This window comes from Salvelinus namaycush, unplaced genomic scaffold, assembly GCF_016432855.1.
Source record: "Salvelinus namaycush isolate Seneca unplaced genomic scaffold, SaNama_1.0 Scaffold66, whole genome shotgun sequence".
NCBI lineage: Eukaryota > Metazoa > Chordata > Actinopteri > Salmoniformes > Salmonidae > Salvelinus > Salvelinus namaycush.
In genome coordinates, this window is record NW_024061375.1 from 329392 (window position 1) to 356586 (window position 27195).

Here is a 27195-nt window from a genome sequence, read left to right on the forward strand (position 1 = left end):
GTATTCTATGTTAGTGTTTATAGAAGACCAGTATCTATGGTAGTGTTTATAGAAGACAGTTTATTCTATGTTAGTGTTTAATAGAAGACAGTATTCTATGTATAGTGTTAATAGAAGACAGACAGAAGGATAGAGTACTGTATGTGTGTCGGTCTGTATGAGAGAAAGCAAAAAGGAAACAGAGTGAGATTGTGTCCTATCGTGTTTAACCCTCCCCTTCTCTCTCTCTCTCTCTCTCCCCTTCTCTCCCCTTCTCTCTCTCTCTCCCCTTCTCTCCCCTTCTCTCTCTCTCCCCTTCTCTCTTTCCCCCTCTATCCTCTCTCTCCCCCTCTCTCTCTCTCTCTCTCTCCACCTCTATCCTCTCTCTCCCCCTCTCTCTCTCTCTCTCCCCCTCTCTCTCTCTCCCCCTCTCTCTCTCTCCCCCTCTATCCTCGCTCTCCCTCTATCCTCGCTCCCCCTCTATCCTCTCTCTCACTCTATCCTCTCTCTCTCTATCCTCTCTCTCCCTCTATCCTCTCTCCCCCTCTCTCTCTCCCCTTCTCTCTCTCTCCCCTTCTCTCTCTCTCCCCCTCTATCCTCTCTCTCACTCTATCCTCTCTCCCCCTCTATCCTCTCTCCCCCTCTATCCTCTCTCCCCCTCTATCCTCTCTCTCACTCTATCCTCTCTCCCCCTCTCTCTCTCCCCTTCTCTCTCTCTCCCCTTCTCTCTCTCTCCCCCTCTATCCTCTCTCTCACTCTATCCTCTCTCCCCCTCTATCCTCTCCCCCCCTCTCTCTCCCCTTCTCTCTCCCCACATCTCTCTCCCCTTCTCTCTCTCTCCCCTTCTCTCTCTCTCCCCCTCTATCCTCTCTCACTCTATCCTCTCCCCCTCTATCCTCTCTCCCCCTCTATCCTTTCTCCTCCTTCCCCTCCCAGTCCCACCAGAGCAGTCGTATGCAGATCTTTGAGACAGAGAACTTCATGGGCCGCAGCGCTGAGCTGTGTGATGATTACCCCTCTCTGAGGGCCATGGGCTGGTGCATGCCTGAGGTCGGATCCATGCACGTTCAGTGTGGCGCGTAAGTCAACATTAAACACAAGCACACACTCACTAATTAGATACTGTACAAAAACACAATGGCACAAACCTCAGGAGGTTGGTGGTACCTTATTTGGGGGGGGGGGGGGGGGGGGCTCGTGGTAACTGCTGGATCAAAATAAGTGGAATGGTATCAAACACGTGGTTTCTATGTGTTTGATGCCATTCCATTTGCTCTGATCCAGCCGTTATTATGAGCCGTCCTCCCCTCACCAGCCTCCACTGACACAAACACAAACACACTCCAATCTTGCTATAGTGAGACAATGAAAGCAAAACATTGTGTGACAATTCTATTCAGTGTCAAGCGAAACTCCACTCTAAGCCAAACATGTTTCTCCCTCCCTCTGCACCCTACCTATCACCCTCTCTCCCGCCATCCTTCTCCCTCTCTCCTCTCTCCCTCCATCCTTCTCCCTTCCCCCCTCCGCTCCCTCTCTCTCCTCTCTCCCTCCATCCCTCTCCCTTCCCCCTCCGCTCCCTCTCTCCCTCCATCCCTCTCCCTTCCCCCTCCGCTCCCTCTCTCTCCCTCCATCCCTCTCCCTTCCCCCTCCGCTCCCTCTCTCCCTCCATCCCTCTCTCTCCCACAGCTTTGTGTGCTACCAGTTCCCCGGCTACAGGGGCCAGCAGTACATCATGGAGTGTGAGAGACACAGTGGAGACTACCAGCACTGGAAGAACTGGGGTTCCCACTGCCAGACACCCCAGATCCAGTCTATCCGCCGTATCCAGCACTAACCGGGCCCGAAGCAGACCATACCACTAACAGAGCCTCAGGCTTCGGCCTAGGGCTGGGTCTACTGGGGCCTTGTCACAGCACGACCACCACAAACACAGTCAGTCAGAACCATCCCACAGTTTCTACTAACACATCTCAACTCCGTCACGGACGTCCTCAGATACTCTGGTTGATAACACAACAGGGTATTATTTCTACTAACACATCTCAACTCCGTCACGGACGTCCTCAGATACTCTGGTTGATAACACAACAGGGTATTATTTCTACTAACACATCTCAACTCCGTCACGGACGTCCTCAGATACTCTGGTTGATAACACAACAGGGTATTATTTCTACGAGAGGCGACTCGTATATCAGTGCCGTAACGTCAACAGCAACGTGAGACGAGTTAAGTCATCACCGTAACACATGTTATAGAGGACCGTTATAGTGTAATAACGGCCTAGCAGGTTGTAGTATATATCACAGATATATATCAGGGACTTTGGTTCACCAGCACCAATAACAGCAATAGACAGTGGTGGTGAGAGAGGAGGGAGATCATCACTGACCAATAAACTCACGCTCACCTCAAACCTGGGTCCTGTGTTCTTCTTGGGTAGTATATATGTTTGTACACATTCACTATATACCGTACTATAAACGGGGTAGTTTGGATACTGGATGCTGATTGGCTAAAACAGCATTCAGCCGTGTGTATGTGAGACCGTATACTATGACGTTTAGCCTTTCCACCTTCATATCATTGAGCCTTTTCCCCTTTATTAAAATGGCTACATCCACAATAGTTTGGCATGCCGATGTAGAAAATAAGCGTTTGATGAATTTGAGAGAAAACAAAACGAAAAGAACACCGTGAAACAAACAAAGTGGACACTTACCTGCTTCACTGACTGGTGTGTAGAAAAAGGGATACATTGTGAGTTTGGGAATACAAGACAAACGGAGCTGTACTATACATATGTCTTCATACACACATCTACTATATACTGTACTATATGTCTTCATACACACATCTACTATATACTGTACTATATGTCCTCATACACACATCTACTATACACTGTACTATATGTCCTCATACACACATCTACTATATACTATACTATATAGTCTTCTATACACATATCTACTATACACTGTACTATATGTCTTCATACACACATCTACTATACACTGTACTATATGTCTTCATACACACATCTACTATATACTGTACTATATGTCTTCATACACACATCTACTATACACTGTACTATATGTCCTCATACACAAATCTACTATACACTGTACTATATGTCTTCATACACACATCTACTATACACTGTACTATATGTCTTCATACACACATCTACTATACACTGTACTATATGTCTTCATACACATATCTACTATATACTGTACTATATGTCTTCATACACACATCTACTATATACTGTACTATATGTCTTCATACACATATCTACTATACACTGTACTATATGTCTTCATACACACATCTACTATACACTGTACTATATGTCTTCATACACACATCTACTATATGTCTTCATACACACATCTACTATACACTGTACTATATGTCTTCATACACACATCTACTATACACTGTACTATATGTCTTCATACACACATCTACTATACACTGTACTATATGTCTTCATACACACATCTACTATACACTGTACTATATGTCTTCATACACACATCTACTATACACTGTACTATATGTCTTCATACACACATCTACTATATACTGTACTATATGTCTTCATACACATATCTACTATATACTGTACTATATGTCTTCATACACACATCTACTATACACTGTACTATATGTCTTCATACACATATCTACTATATACTGTACTATATGTCTTCATACACACATCTACTATACACTGTACTATATGTCTTCATACACATATCTACTATATACTGTACTATATGTCTTCATACACATATCTACTATATACTGTACTATATGTCTTCATACACATATCTACTATACACTGTACTATATGTCTTCATAGACATATCTACTATATACTGTACTATATAGTCTTCTATACACATATCTACTATACACTGTACTATATGTCTTCATAGACACATCTACTATACACTGTACTATATGTCTTCATACACACATCTACTATACACTGTACTATATGTCTTCATACACACATCTACTATACACTGTACTATATGTCTTCATACACATATCTACTATATACTGTACTATATGTCTTCATACACACATCTACTATACACTGTACTATATGTCTTCATACACACATCTACTATACACTGTACTATATGTCTTCATACACACATCTACTATATACTGTACTATATGTCTTCATACACACATCTACTATACACTGTACTATATGTCTTCATAGACATATCTACTATATACTGTACTATATGTCTTCATACACATATCTACTATATACTGTACTATATGTCTTCATACACATATCTACTATACACTGTACTATATGTCTTCATAGACATATCTACTATATACTGTACTATATAGTCTTCAATACACATATCTACTATATACTGTACTATATGTCTTCATACACACATCTACTATATACTGTACTATATGTCTTCATAGACATATCTACTATATACTGTACTATATAGTATTCTATACACATATACTGTACTATAGTCTTCTATACACATATCTACTATATACTGTACTATATGTCTTCATACACATATCTACTATATACTGTACTATATGTCTTCATACACATATCTACTATATACTGTACTATATGTCTTCATACACATATCTACTATATACTGTACTATATGTCTTCATACACACATCTACTATATACTGTACTATATGTCTTCATACACACATCTACTATACACTGTACTATATGTCTTCATAGACATATCTACTATATACTGTACTATATGTCTTCATACACATATCTACTATATACTGTACTATATGTCTTCATACACATATCTACTATACACTGTACTATATGTCTTCATAGACATATCTACTATATACTGTACTATATAGTCTTCAATACACATATCTACTATATACTGTACTATATGTCTTCATACACACATCTACTATATACTGTACTATATGTCTTCATACACACATCTACTATATACTGTACTATATGTCTTCATACACACATCTACTATACACTGTACTATATGTCTTCATAGACATATCTACTATATACTGTACTATATAGTCTTCAATACACATATACTGTACTATAGTCTTCTATACACATATCTACTATATACTGTACTATATGTCTTCATACACATATCTACTATATACTGTACTATATGTCTTCATACACATATCTACTATATACTGTACTATATGTCTTCATACACATATCTACTATATACTGTACTATATGTCTTCATACACATATCTACTATATACTGTACTATATAGTCTTCTATACACATATACTGTACTATAGTCTTCTATACACATATCTACTATACACTGTACTATATGTCTTCATACACATATCTACTATACACTGTACTATATGTCTTCATACACATATCTACTATATTCTGTACTATATAGTCTTCTATACACATATACTGTACTATAGTCTTCATACACATATCTACTATACACTGTACTATATGTCTTCATACACATATACTGTACTATATGTCTTCTATACACATATCTACTATACACTGTATTATATAGTCTTCTATACACATATAGTGTACTATAGTCTTCTATACACATATACTGTACTATAGTCTTCTATACACATATCTACTATATACTGTACTATAGAGTCTTCTATACACATATCTACTATATACTGTACTATAGTCTTCTATACACATATCTACTATATACTGTACTATATAGTCTTCTATACACATATACTGTACTATAGTCTTCTATACACATATCTACTATATACTGTACTATATAGTCTTCTATACACATATATACTATATACTGTACTATATAGTCTTCTATACACATATATACTGTACTATAGTCTTCAATACTCACTACTATATACTGTACTATGTCTTCATACACATATCTACTATATACTGTACTATATATATATACATGTCTTCTATATAGATACATCTAAATGTCTTCATACACATATCTACAATACATCTACTACATATAGTATATACTTGTATTATACTGTACATCTGTACTGTGTACTCAACATCTATTGTACTATACATAATCTTTGCCTCTGGGGGGTGCTCTTGAGCCAAAAGAGGTCCCTTAAATCAGGGTTTCCCGACCCTCTCCTTGGGCTCCCCCAGACATTTCACATTTTTGTTTTAACCTTAAACTGGCACGCCTGATTTAATTAGTCAACTAATCATCAAGCCTTTGACTAATTGAACCAGGTGTGCCAATTTAAGGTTAAAAGGAAAATGTGAAACGTCTGGGGAGGCCCAAGGAGAGGGTCGGGAAACTGCCTTAACTCAATGGACAGAAACAGTCCAGGAATGACCTCATTGGAGCACACACAAAGGGGCATACCTCCCCACACCCATGACTTAAAGCTTTTATTACTAGCCTACTAAGGGCTGTGTAGTTTAACAAGAAACAAATTGATTCATATAATACCATATGTGTATATGAAACATAGTCACCTCTCAAACCAAAATTTGAGTAAAAAAAAAAAGGCATTTTACACTCACAGTGTACCTTTAAATGTATGTGTGTGTGTGTTGACTGTATGTACACATTTAGCTGTTGTCATGGCGTCAGCTCATGGGGATCCAAATTAAGATCAAGTCTTATAAAATAAGTGAATGTATTTTTGTTTATTATATATATCTTTACGGCTTTCTTACAGTGTAGGAGTGACTTTTTTATTTAACTAAGCATATAAGGTGTTCACTTTTATGAACTAAGTTTCCATGGTGATATTAGTTGGTCTTTGATAACAGAACACCCACATCAAGAGGCACAAAACCAGCTTTATACTCAGAAAACAACTTCAAAACTCACTTCTGTCATAAAAAAAACAATTACAATCAATATATTCTCATTATAATTCATGACTATTATTCAATTTCTTCAAAATCATTGATTGAATAAATTCCTTACAAAAAAACAACAAAATGTAGGCCACTCAAAACACCTGAGCTAGGAACCATGACAACACAGCTGACTAACAATACAATACAGTGATACTGTTGAAATACAAAGGCTGTGTCCCAGATGGCACCTTATTCCCTCTATAGTGAATTCCTGTCCTCTCTTCATCCTCTTTCGTTCTGTGTAAAATACCCCGTTCTTCTTTTTCCTCCTGTACCGCTCTGTTTTATCCTCCTGTACCGCTCTGTTTTATCCTCCTGTACCGCTCTGTTTTATCCTCCTGTACCACTCTGTTTTATCCTCCTGTACCTCTGTTTTATCCTCCTGTACCACTCTGTTTTATCCTCCTGTACCACTCTGTTTTATCCTCCTGTACCTCTGTTTTATCCTCCTGTACTGCTCTGTTTTATCCTCCTGTACCTCTGTTTTATCCTCCTGTACTGCTCTGTTTTATCCTCCTGTACCACTCTGTTTTATCCTCCTGTACCGCTCTGTTTTATCCTCCTGTACCACTCTGTTTATCCTCCTGTACCGCTCTGTTTTATCCTCCTGTACCGCTCTGTTTTATCCTCCTGTACCGCTCTGTTTTATCCTCCTGTACCGCTGTTTTATCCTCCTGTACTGCTGTTTTATCCTCCTGTGGATGAACCTCTTCAATTATGACCGGGTTTATTATCTATATATGTCAATCCCCCTCTAGGTGCGTGTCAATAGCCTAGACATACAGTACTGTCTGCGTTCCAAATGGGACCTTATTCATAGTGCACAACTTTTGACCAGGGTTAAAGTTCGGGGTCAAAAGTAAGGCACTATGAAGTGAAAAGGGTTACATTTGAGACACACCCGTTTTGTTTCTTCTTCTGATTCAACTCCTTTCCTTAATCTGCACTGATGTAAGAGAGCTGGACTGGGGAAAGTACCTAGAAGACAGCTAGAGGATACCTAGAGGATACCTAGAGGATACCTAGAGGACAGCTAGAGGATACCTAGAGGATACCTAGAGGACAGCTAGAGGACAGCTAGAGGACAGCTAGAGGATACCTAGAGGACAGCTAGAGGATACCTAGAAGACAGCTAGAGGATAGCTAGAATATACCTAGAGGATACCTAGAGGACAGCTAGAGGATACCTAGAGGACAGCTAGAGGATACCTAGAGGACAGCTAGAGGATAGCTAGAGGATACCTAGAGGATACCTAGAGGACAGCTAGAGGATACCTAGAGGACAGCTAGAGGATACCTAGAGGATACCTAGAGGACAGCTAGAGGATACCTAGAGGACAGCTAGAGGATAGCTAGAGGATAGCTAGAGGACAGCTAGAGGATACCTAGAGGACAGCTAGAGGATAGCTAGAGGACAGCTAGAGGATAGCTAGAGGACAGCTAGAGGACAGCTAGAGGATACCTAGAGGACAGCTAGAAGATACCTAGAGGACAGCTAGAGGATACCTAGAGGACAGCTAGAGGATAGCTAGAGGACAGCTAGAGGATACCTAGAGGACAGCTAGAGGACAGCTAGAGGACAGCTAAAGGATACCTAGAGGATACCTAGAGGACAGCTAGAGGACAGCTAGAAGATACCTAGAGGATAGCTAGAGGACAGCTAGAGGACAGCTAGAAGACAGCTAGAGGACAGCTAGAGGACAGCTAGAAGATACCTAGAGGATACCTAGAGGACAGCTAGAGGATACCTAGAGGACAGCTAGAGGATAGCTAGAGGACAGCTAGAGGATACCTAGAGGATAGCTAGAGGATACCTAGAGGACAGCTAGAGGATACCTAGAGGACAGCTAGAGGATAGCTAGAGAACACCTAGAGTAGAGGAAATCTCCTCCCTCTTTCTCTATCCCTCTCCCTCTCTCTATCACTCCTTCTCTCTCTCCTCCCTTTCCCCCGCTTGCTCATAATCATCGTCTTGCCTCCTGCGCCGACCCCTAGCCCCTCCCCTCCTCTCCCTGGTCGAATCAGAGCCCTGCGACCCTGCGTCTCCGCCAAAGTCCTCCCTGATCACCTCCTCCTGCGTCTCTTCATCATCATCCTCATCACTCTCCTCCGAGTTTGACTCGTCTGAGTTTTCCTCCTCCAGGTAACGATAACCTTTAACCTGAGGAGGAAGTGACATGGTCAACATTATATTACATTACATTACCGACCAAACATGTCAATTGATGACTTTGTGTCATTATCGAAGACACTTGATATTGCTCTTTAATTGTCTTTATTGCCAATGCCAAACCTCAAACAAAGAGTGTTTCATTTCAATGTTCTGTTTTGCTTGTCTTTATCGCATTACTAGTGAAGGTGATATGTGATATTTGCTCTTTTCTCTCCAGCCAAATGGTATTTTAAAGAAAAAAAAATGCAAAAACACAGCAAAAGGTGAACAGATTGTGATAGGTTACCTTGTGTTTGGGGCGGGGAATGCGAGGCAGTCTGAAAGGCATGTTCTTGGCCAGGCGTCGCTCCATCGTCCAATAGCAGAAGCATGCCAGCAGCAAGATGACCAATAGAATGGAGAGTTTGGCCTGAGGAGGAGGGACCAGGAATGAGAAGGAGAGAAAGAGAGGGTTGAAATAAGCACATTAAATTAATCATTTTTACACTTTTTCTAACACACGGACACACACACGGACACACACACACGGACACACACACGGACACACACACGGGGACACACACACGGGGACACACACACGGGGACACACACACGGGGACACACACACGGGGACACACACACGGGGACACACACACGGGGATACACACGGACACACACGGGGTCACACACAGACACACGGGGACACACACAGACACACGGGGACAAACACGGACACACACGGACACACACGGGGACACACGGACACAGACACGGACACACAAGGGGACACACAAGGGGACACATGGGGACACACGGACACACACACGGACACACACGGGGACATGGGGACACACACGGACATGGACACACACGGGCATGGACACACACAGACACACGGGGACAAACACGGACATGGGGACACACACAGGGACATGGGGACACACACGGACATGGACACACACGGACATAAACAGACATGGACACACACAGACAAACACGGACACACGGGGACACACACGGACATGGACACGCACGGGCATGGACACACACAGACACACGGGGACAAACACGGACATGGGGACACACACGGGGACACACACACATACCCTCATGATGAGTCCAGTCCACAGGTAGACTATGAAGATGGCGATAGCCTGCCACCAGTGGTAGATGGTGTAGACAAAGTCCAGTCTCTCTTTATCTTCATACAACATACCCAGGAGAACTGACAGACACGGAGAGAGAGAGAGACAGTGGAGAGTGGGGGGTAGGGGGGGGGGGGGTGGAGGGGGGGTAGATAGAAAGAGAGCGAGAGAGAGAGAGAGGAGGGCGGTAGACAAGGGGGAAGAGAGAGTGAGAGAGGAGGGCAGTGGAGGGGGGGGGTGGAGAGAGAAAGGGGAGGTGGAGAGGGGGAGAAGGAGATAGGTGGAGGGGAGGAAGATATGAGAGAGAGGAGACATAAATGTTGGAAATTATTAAGTCTGAACTGGAAAAGAACAATACTTTTCCAACTAGGAAATAAAAGATTCCAGTGTGTGTGTGTGTGTGTGTGTGTGTGTGTGTGTGTGTGTGTGTGTGTGTGTGTGTGTGTGTTTGTGTCTAATCATAGTACTAAAACTCACTGCTGAGTCCAGTCTTATTCAATGCAGACCCCATTCCCCAGAGGGCGATCACCACCAGCAGGTAAGGCAGTTGATCAGGTGAGCGTGGAGCCGGGGACCAGAACAGCAGGAACACAAGCAGAGGACCGTGGATCACAGCGCCCCCTAGCAGAGAGACGTAGCGTGGCAGCCTGAGGAGGGACAGGGACAGGCAGGAGAACAGGGAGCAGGACAGACCATAGACCATCACCAGGAGATACAGCCACTCCAGACCCACCGTACACACACCATACGACTGGGAGGGGGGAGACATGAGGGTAGATTAGAGGAGAGACAAAGACAGGGAACGTAGGAGAAAGGGGGGGTGAACAGGACAGATAGTGAGTGAGTGAGCAAAAGAGAGTGAGCAAGCGAGAGAAAGAAAGAACACGAGTGAGAGAGAGAGGATAGAGGATAGAGAGAGAGAGAGAGAGAGAGAGAGAGAGAGAGAGAGAGAGAGAGAGAGAGAGAGAGAGAGGATAGAGGATATAGAGAGAGAGAGGATAGAGAGAGAGAGCATTGTGAATATAGCTGCACTCCAGCAGAATCTGTCTACACTATGTAAAGTGACACAGTTGGTCTGTGAAAGCTACATGGACAACATTCAGACTCCAGCTACTACAGTTACTAAAGGACTTCTTGTAATGACTACCAGAGTGAGTCCGGTGACAGAGAAGAGTGTGTCCAGTCCACTGTAGATGAAGAAGGGGATGAGGAGTCTCAGCCTGTAGTCTCTCAGGTGTTTGAAGGGCAACTGGAAGATGTTCCCCCAGCCGATACTCCTCAGATCGATCTCCTCTGTAGGGCGGTACGCAGCCCCGCACACCGCCAGGAACTATGGGTAAAACACAGTGAAGGACTGTGGGAAAGCAAGCAATGGACTCTGGGTAATTGTATTGGGTGTTGTATTGATGTTGGGTGTAATAAAGCTAGGTTTTTAGGATGATCATTTTAGGTACTTGTGTACACACGTGTCTTTGCCTGTGTGTGTGTGTGTGTGTGTGTGTGTGTGTGTGTGTGTGTGTGTGTGTGTGTGTGTGTGTGTGTCTTACGATGATCATGGAGAGGAAGGCGGCCCCCATGAGAACACTCTCCACCTGGATGAGCAGCAGGGAGCGAGGGAGGTGCTTCAGGACGGTCCTGTTGAAACCACCAATCATACCACTGCCCTCCGCACCTGGGGAGGGGGAGGAGTTATTAAAACCACCAATCATACCACTGCCCTCCGCACCTGGGGAGGGGGAGGAGTTATTAAAACCACCAATCATACCACTGCCCTCCGCACCTGGGGAGGGGGAGGAGTTATTAAAACCACCAATCATACCACTGCCCTCCGCACCTGGGGAGGGGGAGGAGTTATTAAAACCACCAATCATAGCACTGTCCTCTGAACCCAATAAAGAGAGAGGGATAAAGAAAGTGATGAAACAAAACCTGTATTTTGTTTAAACCATTGATCAGATTGAGAGAGAGAGGAGTGGGGAGGGGGGATGAGAGAGATTGAGGTGCACGAAAACAATGCTATAAAAACCATAGATCATGCTTCTCCTCTGAGAGTCAGGGTAAGGAAATGGAAGTTAATAACAGACTACTGGTCAGTTTACCACAGTGTTTAACATTGTACAGATAATGGTCAGTTTACCACAGTGTTTAACATTGTACAGATAATAACAGACTAATGGTCAGTTTACCACAGTGTTTAACATTGTACAGATAATGGTCAGTTTACCACAGTGTTTAACTTTGTACAGATAATGGTCAGTTTACCACAGTGTTTAACATTGTACAGATAATAACAGACTACTGGTCAGTTTACCACAGTGTTTAACATTGTACAGATAATGGTCAGTTTACCACAGTGTTTAACATTGTACAGATAATGGTCAGTTTACCACAGTGTTTAACATTGTACAGATAATAACAGACTAATGGTCAGTTTACCACAGTGTTTAACATTGTACAGATAATGGTCAGTTTACCACAGTGTTTAACGTTGTACAGATAATGGTCAGTTTACCACAGTGTTTAACGTTGTACAGATAATGGTCAGTTTACCACAGTGTTTAACGTTGTACAGATAATGGTCAGTTTACCACAGTGTTTAACATTGTACAGATAATGGTCAGTTTACCACAGTGTTTAACTTTGTACAGATAATGGTCAGTTTACCACAGTGTTTAACTTTGTACAGATAATGGTCAGTTTACCACAGTGTTTAACATTGTACAGATAATGGTCAGTTTACCACAGTGTTTAACTTTGTACAGATAATGGTCAGTTTACCACAGTGTTTAACATTGTACAGATAATGGTCAGTTTACCACAGTGTTTAACGTTGTACAGATAATGGTCAGTTTACCACAGTGTTTAACGTTGTACAGATAATGGTCAGTTTACCACAGTGTTTAACGTTGTACAGATAATGGTCAGTTTACCACAGTGTTTAACGTTGTACAGATAATGGTCAGTTTACCACAGTGTTTAACGTTATACAGATAATGGTCAGTTTACCACAGTGTTTAACGTTGTACAGATAATGGTCAGTTTACCACAGTGTTTAACGTTGTACAGATAATGGTCAGTTTACCACAGTGTTTAACATTGTACAGATAATAACAGACTACTGGTCAGTTTACCACAGTGTTTAACGCTGTACAGATAATGGTCAGTTTACCACAGTGTTTAACGCTGTACAGATAATGGTCAGTTTACCACAGTGTTTAACGTTGTACAGATAATGGTCAGTTTACCACAGTGTTTAACATTGTACAGATAATGGTCAGTTTACCACAGTGTTTAACGTTGTACAGATAATGGTCAGTTTACCACAGTGTTTAACATTGTACAGATAATGGTCAGTTTACCACAGTGTTTAACGCTGTACAGTGTGTGGTCAGTTTACCACAGTGTTTAACGTTGTACAGATAATGGTCAGTTTACCACAGTGGTTAACGCTGTACAGTGTGTGGTCAGTTTACCACAGTGTTTAACGCTGTACAGATAATGGTCAGTTTACCACAGTGTTTAACGCTGTACAGATAATGGTCAGTTTACCACAGTGTTTAACGTTGTACAGATAATGGTCAGTTTACCACAGTGTTTAACGTTGTACAGATAATGGTCAGTTTACCACAGTGTTTAACGTTGTACAGATAATGGTCAGTTTACCACAGTGTTTAACGTTGTACAGATAATGGTCAGTTTACCACAGTGTTTAACGTTGTACAGATAATGGTCAGTTTACCACAGTGTTTAACGTTGTACAGATAATGGTCAGTTTACCAGTGTTTAACATTGTACAGATAATAACAGACTACTGGTCAGTTTACCACAGTGTTTAACTTTGTACAGATAATGGTCAGTTTACCACAGTGTTTAACGTTGTACAGATAATGGTCAGTTTACCACAGTGTTTAACGTTGTACAGATAATGGTCAGTTTACCAGTGTTTAACATTGTACAGATAATGGTCAGTTTACCACAGTGTTTAACATTGTACAGATAATGGTCAGTTTACCACAGTGTTTAACGTTGTACAGATAATGGTCAGTTTACCAGTGTTTAACGTTGTACAGATAATGGTCAGTTTACCACAGTGTTTAACGTTGTACAGATAATGGTCAGTTTACCAGTGTTTAACGTTGTACAGATAATGGTCAGTTTACCACAGTGTTTAACGTTGTACAGATAATGGTCAGTTTACCACAGTGTTTAACGTTGTACAGATAATGGTCAGTTTACCACAGTGTTTAACGTTGTACAGAAAATGGTCAGTTTACCACAGTGTTTAACGTTGTACAGATAATGGTCAGTTTACCACAGTGTTTAACGTTGTACAGATAATGGTCAGTTTACCACAGTGTTTAACGTTGTACAGATAATGGTCAGTTTACCACAGTGTTTAACGTTGTACAGATAATGGTCAGTTTACCAGTGTTTAACATTGTACAGATAATAACAGACTACTGGTCAGTTTACCACAGTGTTTAACTTTGTACAGATAATGGTCAGTTTACCACAGTGTTTAACGTTGTACAGATAATGGTCAGTTTACCACAGTGTTTAACGTTGTACAGATAATGGTCAGTTTACCAGTGTTTAACATTGTACAGATAATGGTCAGTTTACCACAGTGTTTAACATTGTACAGATAATGGTCAGTTTACCACAGTGTTTAACGTTGTACAGATAATGGTCAGTTTACCAGTGTTTAACGTTGTACAGATAATGGTCAGTTTACCACAGTGTTTAACGTTGTACAGATAATGGTCAGTTTACCAGTGTTTAACGTTGTACAGATAATGGTCAGTTTACCACAGTGTTTAACGTTGTACAGATAATGGTCAGTTTACCACAGTGTTTAACGTTGTACAGATAATGGTCAGTTTACCAGTGTTTAACGTTGTACAGATAATGGTCAGTTTACCACAGTGTTTAACGTTGTACAGATAATGGTCAGTTTACCACAGTGTTTAACGTTGTACAGATAATGGTCAGTTTACCAGTGTTTAACGTTGTACAGATAATGGTCAGTTTACCACAGTGTTTAACGTTGTACAGATAATGGTCAGTTTACCACAGTGTTTAACGTTGTACAGATAATGGTCAGTTTACCACAGTGTTTAACGTTGTACAGATAATGGTCAGTTTACCAGTGTTTAACGTTGTACAGATAATGGTCAGTTTACCAGTGTTTAACGTTGTACAGATAATGGTCAGTTTACCACAGTGTTTAACGTTGTACAGTGTGTGGTTGTAGTCACTCAGGAACTGCTGGAGGAAGATGCGCTGGGGGAACTCTGCAAACACCAGGCTGAGCTGAGAGACACACAGAGAAACACAGCCAGACATCAGAATCCTCACACACCAACACACAAAAGGCAATGCTTAACCCATATCACTCACTGACTGACAAGTGACTCGACCAATGGCAACATACATGGAAGATGATGAAGAACACGGATTGGAAGATGATGACATAGCGATGACACGCCCCCTTGGGTAGTTTCTTCTGTTCCTGAACGTGATCCTCCTTATAGTTGACATACTCGTAGTACTGTTGCGCCATCCTGAGTGTGTGAGAGAGACAGACAATACAATACAGAGTGATTAACACTACGTAGCAAAACACAACACTACATATCACTGCATAACACAACATAAACACTGCAACCCGTACGAGCTAGCTATAAATGTATTCTGGTCCGTGTGACGTTGATGTGTGTGTCTCCATTCTCCACTTCCTAACCTTGTGATGTAGTTCCCTAATGACGCCCACAGCGGGACAATGGCTGCACCAATGGCCACAGCCGATGGTACCAGTGTGTAGTATCGCTCCCAGTAATTGGTTGAGACGAAGAGAGCGTAAATTCCACTGGCCAGAAACATCATCCACTTGGTGCCCAGAAACCTGAAAGAGAGAGAGAGAGTGAAAGAGAGAGAGATAGGATAGAGAGGAGAGGAGAGAGAGAGAGAGAGGATAGAGAGAGCGAGAGAGAGAGAGAGAGAGAGAGAGAGAGAGAGAGAGAGAGAGAGAGAGCGAGAGAGGATAGAGAGAGCGAGAGAGGATAGAGAGAGAGGATAGAGAGAGAGAGCGAGAGGAGAGAGGATAGAGAGGAGAGAGAGAGGATAGAGAGAGAGAGCGAGAGGAGAGAGGATAGAGAGGAGAGAGGATAGAGGAGAGAGAGCGAGAGGAGAGAGGATAGAGAGAGAGGAGAAGGGCGAGAGAGGATAGAGAGAGCGAGAGAGGATAGAGAGAGAGGATAGAGAGAGAGAGCGAGAGGAGAGAGGATAGAGAGGAGAGAGAGAGGATAGAGAGAGAGAGCGAGAGGAGAGAGGATAGAGAGGAGACACAGGATAGAGAGAGAGAGCGAGAGGAGAGAGGATAGAGAGGAGACAGGATAGAGAGAGAGGAGAGGATAGAGAGGAGACACAGGATAGAGAGAGAGAGCGAGAGGAGAGAGGATAGAGAGGAGACACAGGATAGAGAGAGAGAGCGAGAGGAGAGAGGATAGAGAGAGAGGAGAAGGGCGAGAGAGGAGAGAGGATAGAGGAGAGAGAGGATAGAGAGAGAGGAGAGAGGATAGAGAGGAGACACAGGATAGAGAGAGAGAGCGAGAGGAGAGAGGATAGAGAGGAGACACAGGATAGAGAGAGCGAGAGGAGAGAGGATAGAGAGGAGACACAGGATAGAGAGAGAGAGCGAGAGGAGAGAGGATAGAGAGGAGACACAGGATAGAGAGAGAGGAGAGAGGATAGAGAGGAGACACAGGATAGAGAGAGAGGAGAGAGGATAGAGAGGAGACACAGGATAGAGAGAGAGAGCGAGAGGAGAGAGGATAGAGAGGAGAGAGGATAGAGAAAGAGAGGAGAGGATTGAGAGGAGACACAGGATAGAGAGAGAGAGCGAGAGGAGAGACGATAGAGAGGATAGAGAGAGAGAGGATAGAGAGGAGACACAGGATAGAGAGAGAGAGCGAGAGGAGAGAGAAAGAATGAGAAGAAAGCAGGAGTATGTGTGTATACCTGATGAGTATGGGGGTGTATAACAGGCCTATGATGGGTGTATGTATATATAGTATACCTGATGAGTATGGGGGTGTATAACAGGCCTATGATAGGTCTATGTATATATAGTATACCTGATGAGTATGGGGGTGTATAACAGGCCTATGATAGGTGTATGTATATATAGTATACCTGATGAGTATGGGGGTGTATAACAGGCCTATGATAGGTCTATGTATATATAGTATACCTGATGAGTATGGGGGTGTATAACAGGCCTATGATAGGTGTATGTATATATAGTATACCTGATGAGTATGAGGGTGTATAACAGGCCTATGATAGGTGTATATATATATAGTATACCTGATGAGTATGGGGGTGTATAACAGGCCTATGATAGGTGTATATATATATAGTATACCTGATGAGTATGGGGGTGTATAACAGGCCTATGATAGGTGTATATATATATAGTATACCTGATGAGTATGGGGGTGTATAACAGGCCTATGATAGGTCTATGTATATATAGTATACCTGATGAGTATGGGGGTGTATAACAGGCCTATGATAGGTGTATGTATATATAGTATACCTGATGAGTATGGGGGTGTATAACAGGCCTATGATAGGTCTATGTATATATAGTATACCTGATGAGTATGGGGGTGTATAACAGGCCTATGATAGGTGTATGTATATATAGTATACCTGATGAGTATGAGGGTGTATAACAGGCCTATGATAGGTGTATATATATATAGTATACCTGATGAGTATGGGGGTGTATAACAGGCCTATGATAGGTGTATATATATATAGTATACCTGATGAGTATGGGGGTGTATAACAGGCCTATGATAGGTGTATATATATATAGTATACCTGATGAGTATGGGGGTGTATAACAGGCCTATGATAGGTGTATATATATATATAGTATACCTGATGAGTATGAGGGTGTATAACAGGCCTATGATAGGTGTATATATATATAGTATACCTGATGAGTATGGGGGTGTATAACAGGCCTATGATAGGTGTATATATATATATAGTATACCTGATGAGTATGAGGGTGTATAACAGGCCTATGATAGGTGTATATATATATAGTATACCTGATGAGTATGGGGGTGTATAACAGGCCTATGATAGGTGTATATATATATAGTATACCTGATGAGTATGGGGGTGTATAACAGGCCTATGATAGGTGTATATATATATAGTATACCTGATGAGTATGAGGGTGTATAACAGGCCTATGATATGTGTATGTATATATAGTATACCTGATGAGTATGGGGGTGTATAACAGGCCTATGATATGTGTATATATATAGTATACCTGATGAGTATGGGGGTGTATAACAGGCCTATGATATGTGTATATATATATAGTATACCTGATGAGTATGAGGCTGTATAACAGGCCTATGATATGTGTATGTATATATAGTATACCTGATGAGTATGAGGGTGTATAACAGGCCTATGATATGTGTATGTATATATAGTATACCTGATGAGTATGGGGGTGTATAACAGGCCTATGATAGGTGTATATATATATAGTATACCTGATGAGTATGAGGGTGTATAACAGGCCTATGATATGTGTATGTATATATAGTATACCTGATGAGTATGAGGGTGTATAACAGGCCTATGATATGTGTATGTATATATAGTATACATGATGAGTATGGGGGTGTATAACAGGCCTATGATATGTGTATATATATATAGTATACCTGATGAGTATGAGGGTGTATAACAGGCCTATGATATGTGTATATATATATAGTATACCTGATGAGTATGAGGGTGTATAACAGGCCTATGATATGTGTATGTATATATATAGTATACCTGATGAGTATGGGGGTCTATAACAGGCCTATGATAGGTGTATATATATATATATATATATATATATATATATATATATATATATATATATATATATAGTATAGCTGATGAGTATGAGGGTGTATAACAGGCCTATGATAGGTGTGTATATATATATAGTATACCTGATGAGTATGAGGGTGTATAACAGGCCTATGATAGGTGTAAATATATATATAGTATACCTGATGAGTATGGGGGTGTATAACAGGCCTATGATAGGTATATATATATATATATATATATATATATATATATATATATATATATATATATATATAGTATAGCTGATGAGTATGGGGGTCTATAACAGGCCTATGATAGGTGTATGTATATACACTGCTCAAAAAAATAAAGGGAACACTTAAACAACACAATATAACTCCAAGTCAATTACACTTCTGTGAAATCAAACTGTCCACTTAGGAAGCAACACTGATTGACAATAAATTTCACATGCTGTTGTGCAAATGGAATAGACAAAAGGTGGAAATTATAGGCAATTAGCAAGACACCCCCAATAAAGGAATGGTTCTGCAGGTGGTGACCACAGACCACTTCTCAGTTCCTATGCTTCCTGGCTGATGTTTTGATCACTTTTGAATGCTGGCGGTGCTTTCACTCTAGTGGTAGCATGAGACGGAGTCTACAACCCACACAAGTGGCTCAGGTAGTGCAGTTCATCCAGGATGGCACATCAATGCGAGCTGTGGCAAAAAGGTTTGCTGTGTCTGTCAGCGTAGTGTCCAGAGCATGGAGGCGCTACCAGGAGACAGGCCAGTACATCAGGAGACGTGGAGGAGGCCGTAGGAGGGCAACAACCCAGCAGCAGGACCGCTACCTCCGCCTTTGTGCAAGGAGGTGCACTGCCAGAGCCCTGCAAAATGACCTCCAGCAGGCCACAAATGTGCATGTGTCTGCTCAAACGGTCAGAAACAGACTCCATGAGGGTGGTATGAGGGCCCGACGTCCACAGGTGGGGGTTGTGCTTACAGCCCAACACCGTGCAGGACGTTTGGCATTTGCCAGAGAACACCAAGATTGGCAAATTCGCCACTGGCGCCCTGTGCTCTTCACAGATGAAAGCAGGTTCACACTGAGCACATGAGCACATGTGACAGACGTGACAGAGTCTGGAGACGCCGTGGAGAACGTTCTGCTGCCTGCAACATCCTCCAGCATGACCGGTTTGGCGGTGGGTCAGTCATGGTGTGGGGTGGCATTTCTTTTTGGGGCCGCACAGCCCTCCATGTGCTCGCCAAAGGTAGCCTGACTGCCATTAGGTACCGAGATGAGATCCTCAGACCCCTTGTGAGACCATATGTTGACACATGCACATTTGTGGCCTGCTGGAGGTCATTTTGCAGGGCTCTGGCAGTGCACCTCCTTGCACAAAGGCGGAGGTAGCGGTCCTGCTGCTGGGTTGTTGCCCTCCTACGGCCTCCTCCACGTCTCCTGATGTACTGGCCTGTCTCCTGGTAGCGCCTCTATGCTCTGGACACTACGCTGACAGACACAGCAAACCTTTTTGCCACAGCTTGCATTGATGTGCCATCCTGGATGAACTGCACTACCTGAGCCACTTGTGTGGGTTGTAGACTCCGTCTCATGCTACCACTAGAGTGAAAGCACCGCCAGCATTCAAAAGTGATCAAAACATCAGCCAGGAAGCATAGGAACTGAGAAGTGGTCTGTGGTCACCACCTGCAGAACCATTCCTTTATTGGGGGTGTCTTGCTAATTGCCTATAATTTCCACCTTTTGTCTATTCCATTTGCACAACAGCATGTGAAATGTATTGTCAATCAGTGTTGCTTCCTAAGTGGACAGTTTGATTTCACAGAAGTGTGATTGACTTGGAGTTACATTGTGTTGTTTAAGTGTTCCCTTTATTTTTTTGAGCAGTGTATATATAGTATACCTGATGAGTATGGGGGTGTATAACAGGCCTATGATGGGTGTATGTATATATATATAGTATACCTGATGAGTATGGGGGTGTATAACAGGCCTATGATAGGTGTATATATATACAGTATATCACAAAAGTGAGTACACCCCTCACATTTTTGTAAATATTTGAGTATATCTTTTCATGTGACAACACTGAAGAAATGACACTTTGCTACACTGTAAAGTAGTGAGTGTACAGCTTGTATAACAGTGTAAATCTGCTGTCCCCTCAAAATAACTCAACACACAGCCATTAATGTCTAAACCGCTGGCAACAAAAGTGAGTACACCCCTAAGTGAAAATGTCCAAATTGGGCCCAAAGTGTCAATATTTTGTGTGGCCACCATAATTTTCCAGCACTGCCTTAACCCTCTTGGGCATGGAGTTCACCAGAGCTTCACAGGTTGCCACTGGAGTCTTCTTCCACTCCTCCATGACGACATCACGGAGCTGGTGGATGTTAGAGACCTTGCACTCCTCCACCTTCCGTTTGAGGATGCCCCACAGACGCTCAATAGGGTTTAGGTCTGGAGACATGCTTGGCCAGTCCATTACCTTTACCCTCAGCTTCTTTAGCAAGGCAGTGGTCGTCTTGGAGGTGTGTTTGGGGTCGTTATCATGTTGGAATATGGCCCTGCGGCCCAGTCTCCGAAGGGAGGGGATCATGCTCTGCTTCAGTATGTTACAGTACATGTTGGCATTCATGGTTCCCTCAATGAACTGTAGCTCCCCAATGCCGGCAGCACTCATGCAGCCCCAGACCATGACACTCCCACCACCATGCTTGACTGTAGGCAAGACACACTTGTCTTGGTACTCCACACCTGGTTGCCGCCACACACGCTTGACACCATCTGAACCAAATAAGTTTATCTTGGTCTCATCAGACCACAGGACATGGTTCCAGTAATCCATGTCCTTAGTCTGCTTGTCTTCAGCAAACTGTTTGCCGGCTTTCTTGTGCATCATCTTTAGAAGAGGCTTCCTTCTGGGATGACAGCCATGCAGACCAATTTGATGCAGTGTACGGCGTATGGTCTAAGCACTGACAGGCTGACCCCTTCAACCTCTGCAGCAATGCTGGCAGCACTCATACCTCTATTTCCCAAAGACAACCTCTGGATATGACGCTGAGCACGTGCACTCAACTTCTTTGGTCGACCATGGCGAGGCCTGTTCTGAGTGGAACCTGTCCAGTTAAACTGCTGTATGGTCTTGGCCACTGTGCTGCAGCTCAGTTTCAGGGTCTTGGCAATCTTCTTATAGCCCAGGCCATCTTTATATAGAGCAACAATTCTTTTTTTCAGATCCTCAGAGAGTTCTTTGCCATGAGGTGCCATGTTGAACTTCCAGTGACCAGTCAGTATGAGGGAGTGTGAGAGCGATGACACCAAATTTAACACACCTGCTCCCCATTCACACCTGAGACCTTGTAACACTAACGAGTCACATGACACCGGGGAGGGAAAATGGCTAATTGGGCCCAATTTGGACATTTTCACTTAGGGGTGTTGTTGCCAGCGGTTTAGACATTAATGGCTGTGTGTTGAGTTATTTTGAGGGGACAGAAAATTTACACTGTTATACAAGCTGTACACTCACTACTTTACATTGTAGCAAAGTGTCATTTCTTCAGTGTTGTCACATGAAAAGATATACTCAAATATTTACAAAAATGTGAGGGGTGTACTCACTTTTGTGATATACTGTATATAGTATACCTGATGAGTATGGAGTTGTATAACAGGCCTATGATAGGTGTGTATATATATATATAGTATACCTGATGAGTATGGGGGTCTATAACAGGCCTATGATATGTGTATATATATATAGTATACCTGATGAGTATGGGGGTGTATAACAGGCCTATGATAGGTGTATGTATATATATATAGTATAGCTGATGAGTATGGGGGTGTATAACAGGCCTATGATAGGTGTATATATATATATAGTATACCTGATGAGTATGGGGGTGTATAACAGGCCTATGATAGGTGTATATATATATATATATAGTATAGCTGATGAGTATGGGGGTGTATAACAGGCCTATGATAGGTGTATATATATATATAGTATACCTGATGAGTATGGGGTGTATAACAGGCCTATGATAGGTGTATGTATATATATATAGTATACCTGATGAGTATGGGGGTGTATAACAGGCCTATGATAGGTGTATGTATATATATATAGTATACCTGATGAGTATGGGGGTGTATAACAGGCCTATGATGGGTGTAACGTTGATCCCCATCAGCATCTTCTTGTCAATGTCCTCCAGACCCAGGTTACCATACTTCACCTCCCTGTACGTCTCATCATAGTGGAGGATCAGCTGCATCTGCAACAGGCCTGCAGACACACACACACACATATATATAAATGAATACATGACACACACAAAACATGCACAAAATGGAATACAGGCATATATGAATAAAATTGACAGAGACACACAGACAGACAGACAAGACAGGCAAGACAGTCAGTCAGACAGTCAGTCAGTCAGATAGACAGAGAGACCGACAGGTGTTACCCATGTAGACGCTGTATATAATCATGCCCCCGACGCTGGCCCCCAGGACGTTCTTCACCACGCCCAGCTTCTTCCTCCTGTAATACTTCTTCTCCTCCTCTTCCTCATCGTACTCCGGCTGGGGGCCCAGGAACTCCTCCATCTGGGGAAGGGGTGAGGAGAGAGAGACAGAGAGAGGTGAAGGGAGTGGGAGAGGGAGAGAGAGACAGGTGAAGGGAAGGGGAGAGGGGAGGGGAGAGGGAGAGAGAGAGATGTGAAGGGAGGGGCGGGAGGGGGGACAGGGGAGGGAGAGAGAGAGAGAGAGAGAGAGAGAGAGAGAGAGAGAGAGAGAGAGAGAGAGAGAGAGAGAGAGAGAAGTGAAGGGAGGGGGAGAGGGGGACAGGGGAGGGAGAGAGGTGAAGGGAGGGGGAGAGGGGGGACAGGGGAGGAGAGGGAGAAAGAGAGAGGTGAAGGGAGGGAGAGAGGGGGGACAGGGGAGGGGGAGAGGGAGAGAGGTGAAGGGAGGGGGAGAGGGGGGAGGGGGAGAGCGGTGAAGGGAGGGGGAGAGGGAGAGGGACGTGAAGGGAGGGGGAGAGGGGGGACAGGGGAGGGGAGAGGGAGAAAGAGAGAGGTGAAGGGAGGGAGAGAGGGGGGACAGGGGAGGGGGAGAGGGAGAGAGGTGAAGGGAGGGGGAGAGGGGGGAGAGGGGAGGGGGAGAGCGGTGAAGGGAGGGGGAGAGGGAGAGGGACGTGAAGGGAGGGGGAGAGGGGGGACAGGGGAGGGGAGAGGGAGAGAGAGGTGAAGGGAGGGGACAGGGGAGGGGACAGGGGAGGGGAGAGGGAGAGAGAGTTGAAGGGAGGGGGAGAGGGGGGAGAGGGGAGGGGAGAGGGAGAGAGAGGTGAAGGGAGGGGGAGGGGGGGGCAGGGGAGGGGAGAGGGAGAGAGAGAGGTGAAGGGAGGGGGAGAGGGGGGACAGGGGAGGGGAGAGGGAGAGAGAGGTGAAGGGAGGGGGAGAGGGGTGAAGGGAGGGGGAGAGGGCGAGGGACGTGAAGGGAGGGGGAGAGGGGGGACAGGGGAGGGGAGAGGGAGAAAGAGAGAGGTGAAGGGAGGGAGAGAGGGGGGACAGGGGAGGGGGAGAGGGAGAGAGGTGAAGGGAGGGGGAGAGGGGGGAGAGGGGAGGGGGAGAGCGGTGAAGGGAGGGGGAGAGGGAGAGGGACGTGAAGGGAGGGGGAGAGGGGGGACAGGGGAGGGGAGAGGGAGAGAGAGGTGAAGGGAGGGGACAGGGGAGGGGACAGGGGAGGGGAGAGGGAGAGAGAGTTGAAGGGAGGGGGAGAGGGGGGAGAGGGGAGGGGAGAGGGAGAGAGAGGTGAAGGGAGGGGGAGAGGGGGGACAGGGGAGGGGAGAGGGAGAGAGAGAGGTGAAGGGAGGGGGAGAGGGGGGACAGGGGAGGGGAGAGGGAGAGAGAGGTGAAGGGAGGGGGAGAGGGGAGGGGAGAGGGAGAGAGAGGTGAAGGGAGGGGGAGAGGGGGGACAGGGGAGGGGAGAGGGAGAGAGAGAGGTGAAGGGAGGGAGAGGGAGAGAGAGAGGTGAAGGGAGGGAGAGGGAGAGAGAGAGGTGAAGGGAGGGGGAGAGGGGGGACAGGGGAGGGGAGAGGGAGAGAGAGGTGAAGGGAGGGGGAAGGGAGGGGACAGGGGAGGGGAGAGGGAGAGAGAGGTGAAGGGAGGGGGAGAGGGGGGAGAGGGGAGGGGAGAGGGAGAGAGAGGTGAAGGGAGGGGGAGAGGGGGGACAGGGGAGGGGAGAGGGAGAGAGAGAGGTGAAGGGAGGGGAGAGGGAGAGAGAGAGGTGAAGGGAGGGGAGAGGGAGAGAGAGAGAGGTGAAGGGAGGGGGAGAGGGGGGACAGGGGAGGGGAGAGGGAGAGAGAGGTGAAGGGAGGGGGAAGGGAGGGGACAGGGGAGGGGAGGGGTGAGGGAGAGAGAGGTGAAGGGAGGGGGAGAGGGGGGAGAGGGGAGGGGAGAGGGAGAGAGAGGTGAAGGGAGGGGGAGAGGGGGGACAGGGGAGGGGAGAGGGAGAGAGAGAGGTGAGGGGAGGGGGAGAGGGGGGACAGGGGAGGGGAGAGGGAGAGAGAGGTGAAGGGAGGGGGAGAGGGGAGGGGAGAGGGAGAGAGAGGTGAAGGGAGGGGGAGAGGGGGGACAGGGGAGGGGAGAGGGAGAGAGAGAGGTGAAGGGAGGGAGAGAGGGGGGACAGGGGAGGGGAGAGGGAGAGGGAGAGGTGAAGGGAGGGAAATACAGGGTTGTTAGTGTTGTAGTTATCATTTTTTACAAGACAAGAGAGCACACTAGCATAACAAACCAAAAAAGTGTGGAATGCTCCTTAAAAATGACAGGATATTGCATTGTAAACATCGGTAGCAAAGTTGAAAAAACAGTATTTTCATGTTTTTTTTCACACAACACCTGTCCTTGAATATTCCCCTGAGGACCGTCGGGTAACAGGTCGTCAATGTTAATGTCGCCATTAGGGGGCGCAACAGGCGACTCCGCCACAGCCTCACGGTACACGTTCTCTTCCGCGTCGGCCTCCGCCATCTGTCGGACGATACAGAGAACAGCAGTAAGCACATGAAGATTGAAATTCTTTTGACACTTCAATGAAAATAGACTACTAATGAAATACGATGTAATAAACGTGTAAAAATGACGTTTTAACCATGGGGGAATTTGGTTGAGTTGAGCACAGTAGCTTGCTGCTTCATGATCAATCATTCAAAGATCAAAGAAATAAGAAATACAACTATTATTCCATTATCAAAGAACACATCTACGTTGATAATTAGATTGCATTAAAACGTTTTGACTTCTAAAACAGTGTGACCAATAAGAACACCATTTTAAATAGTGACCATCTACAATGGCGGACAATACTGCTAACTTGAATATATACATATTTATGAAAACAAACCTTTAAATCAATGTCGTATAAAATACGAGAGTGCGATTCAATACATGCAATACACTCACCATTATTATGTCAGGATCGGCGTCGTTCTGTCGCACTTCAGGGCTTTTGTATTGTCATGTGCACGAATAAAACTGCGTATTCTTTCTTGGTACCCCGTCGCGTACTACTGTACTTGCGCTTCTCCTTTCTAGTGCTAAAGCTCAGATCCCAAATTAAAACTTTCATTAGGGAAACGAAACTCCGCTGTGTGCTCACTTCCTCTTTTTAACCCTTTCCATAATGTTTGTCTTAAAGCTACAGAGCATTTTTAGTTTTACGTTGTATTAGATTGTCTTAAAAGCTAGAGTATATTTCGTTTTAAGTTGTATTAGTTGTATGTACGGGATACGCATGTATACATCGTCCTACGAAATGTAGGTTCCATCTCGAAAAAGCAACGTGCAGTGCATTGACTGCGCTTGTGTGTTGTAAAGTCAATATGACCCTTGAAATTGACAGTTGATTTTATTTGCAATGGGAGGGTGGTTTCAAGAAACTGAGAGAAAAGTCATACAAGTCTTCTAAGTAAAACATGTTTGAGATTGAACACCTTATTTCCCTGCAATGTTTAACATTGAATAAGGCTTATACATCCCAAATGGCACCCTATTCCCTATAT

At 44.1% G+C, this 27195-nt stretch overlaps 2 protein-coding genes across 2 annotated transcripts; one reads left to right on the forward strand and one right to left on the reverse strand.

Annotated features, from left to right (window-relative positions):
* The first annotated feature begins 36 nt into the window (after positions 1-36).
* On the forward strand, positions 37-1816 carry LOC120042349 (beta-crystallin A1-like). Its single transcript, XM_038987161.1, has 3 exons — positions 37-69; positions 916-1058; positions 1669-1816. Exons 1-3 carry the CDS (start codon positions 37-39, stop codon positions 1814-1816), a joined length of 324 nt encoding a protein of 107 aa, XP_038843089.1.
* Positions 1817-8239: 6423 nt separating this feature from the next.
* LOC120042354 (protein unc-93 homolog B1-like) lies at positions 8240-26964 on the reverse strand. The gene is made up of 13 exons (XM_038987165.1): positions 26597-26964; positions 26033-26164; positions 23603-23744; positions 23265-23418; positions 15925-16086; positions 15616-15745; positions 15401-15494; positions 11729-11853; positions 11329-11511; positions 10659-10932; positions 10143-10261; positions 9344-9466; positions 8240-9045 (listed from the first exon to the last, which is right to left on the reverse strand). The coding sequence occupies exons 1-13, from the start codon at positions 26597-26599 to the stop codon at positions 8806-8808; spliced, it is 1881 nt and encodes a 626-aa protein (XP_038843093.1). The 5' UTR covers positions 26600-26964; the 3' UTR covers positions 8240-8805.
* Between the last annotated feature and the right edge of the window lie 231 nt (positions 26965-27195).

Bases quoted from the DNA above. Each gene is read 5' to 3' on its own strand.
- LOC120042354 (XM_038987165.1), bottom strand. The intron at 15,746-15,924 runs GTTAGGAAGTGG...TCACACACTCAG, and splicing joins TTAGGGAACTACATCACAAG to GATGGCGCAACAGTACTACG. The intron at 10,262-10,658 runs GTGAGTTTTAGT...CGTGTCTGTCAG, and splicing joins GAATAAGACTGGACTCAGCA to TTCTCCTGGGTATGTTGTAT.
- LOC120042349 (XM_038987161.1), top strand. From the start codon at position 37: ATGGTAGTGTTTATAGAAGACAGTTTATTCTAT. The intron at 70-915 runs GTTAGTGTTTAA...TTCCCCTCCCAG, and splicing joins TAGAAGACAGTTTATTCTAT to TCCCACCAGAGCAGTCGTAT. The intron at 1,059-1,668 runs GTAAGTCAACAT...TCTCTCCCACAG, and splicing joins ATGCACGTTCAGTGTGGCGC to CTTTGTGTGCTACCAGTTCC.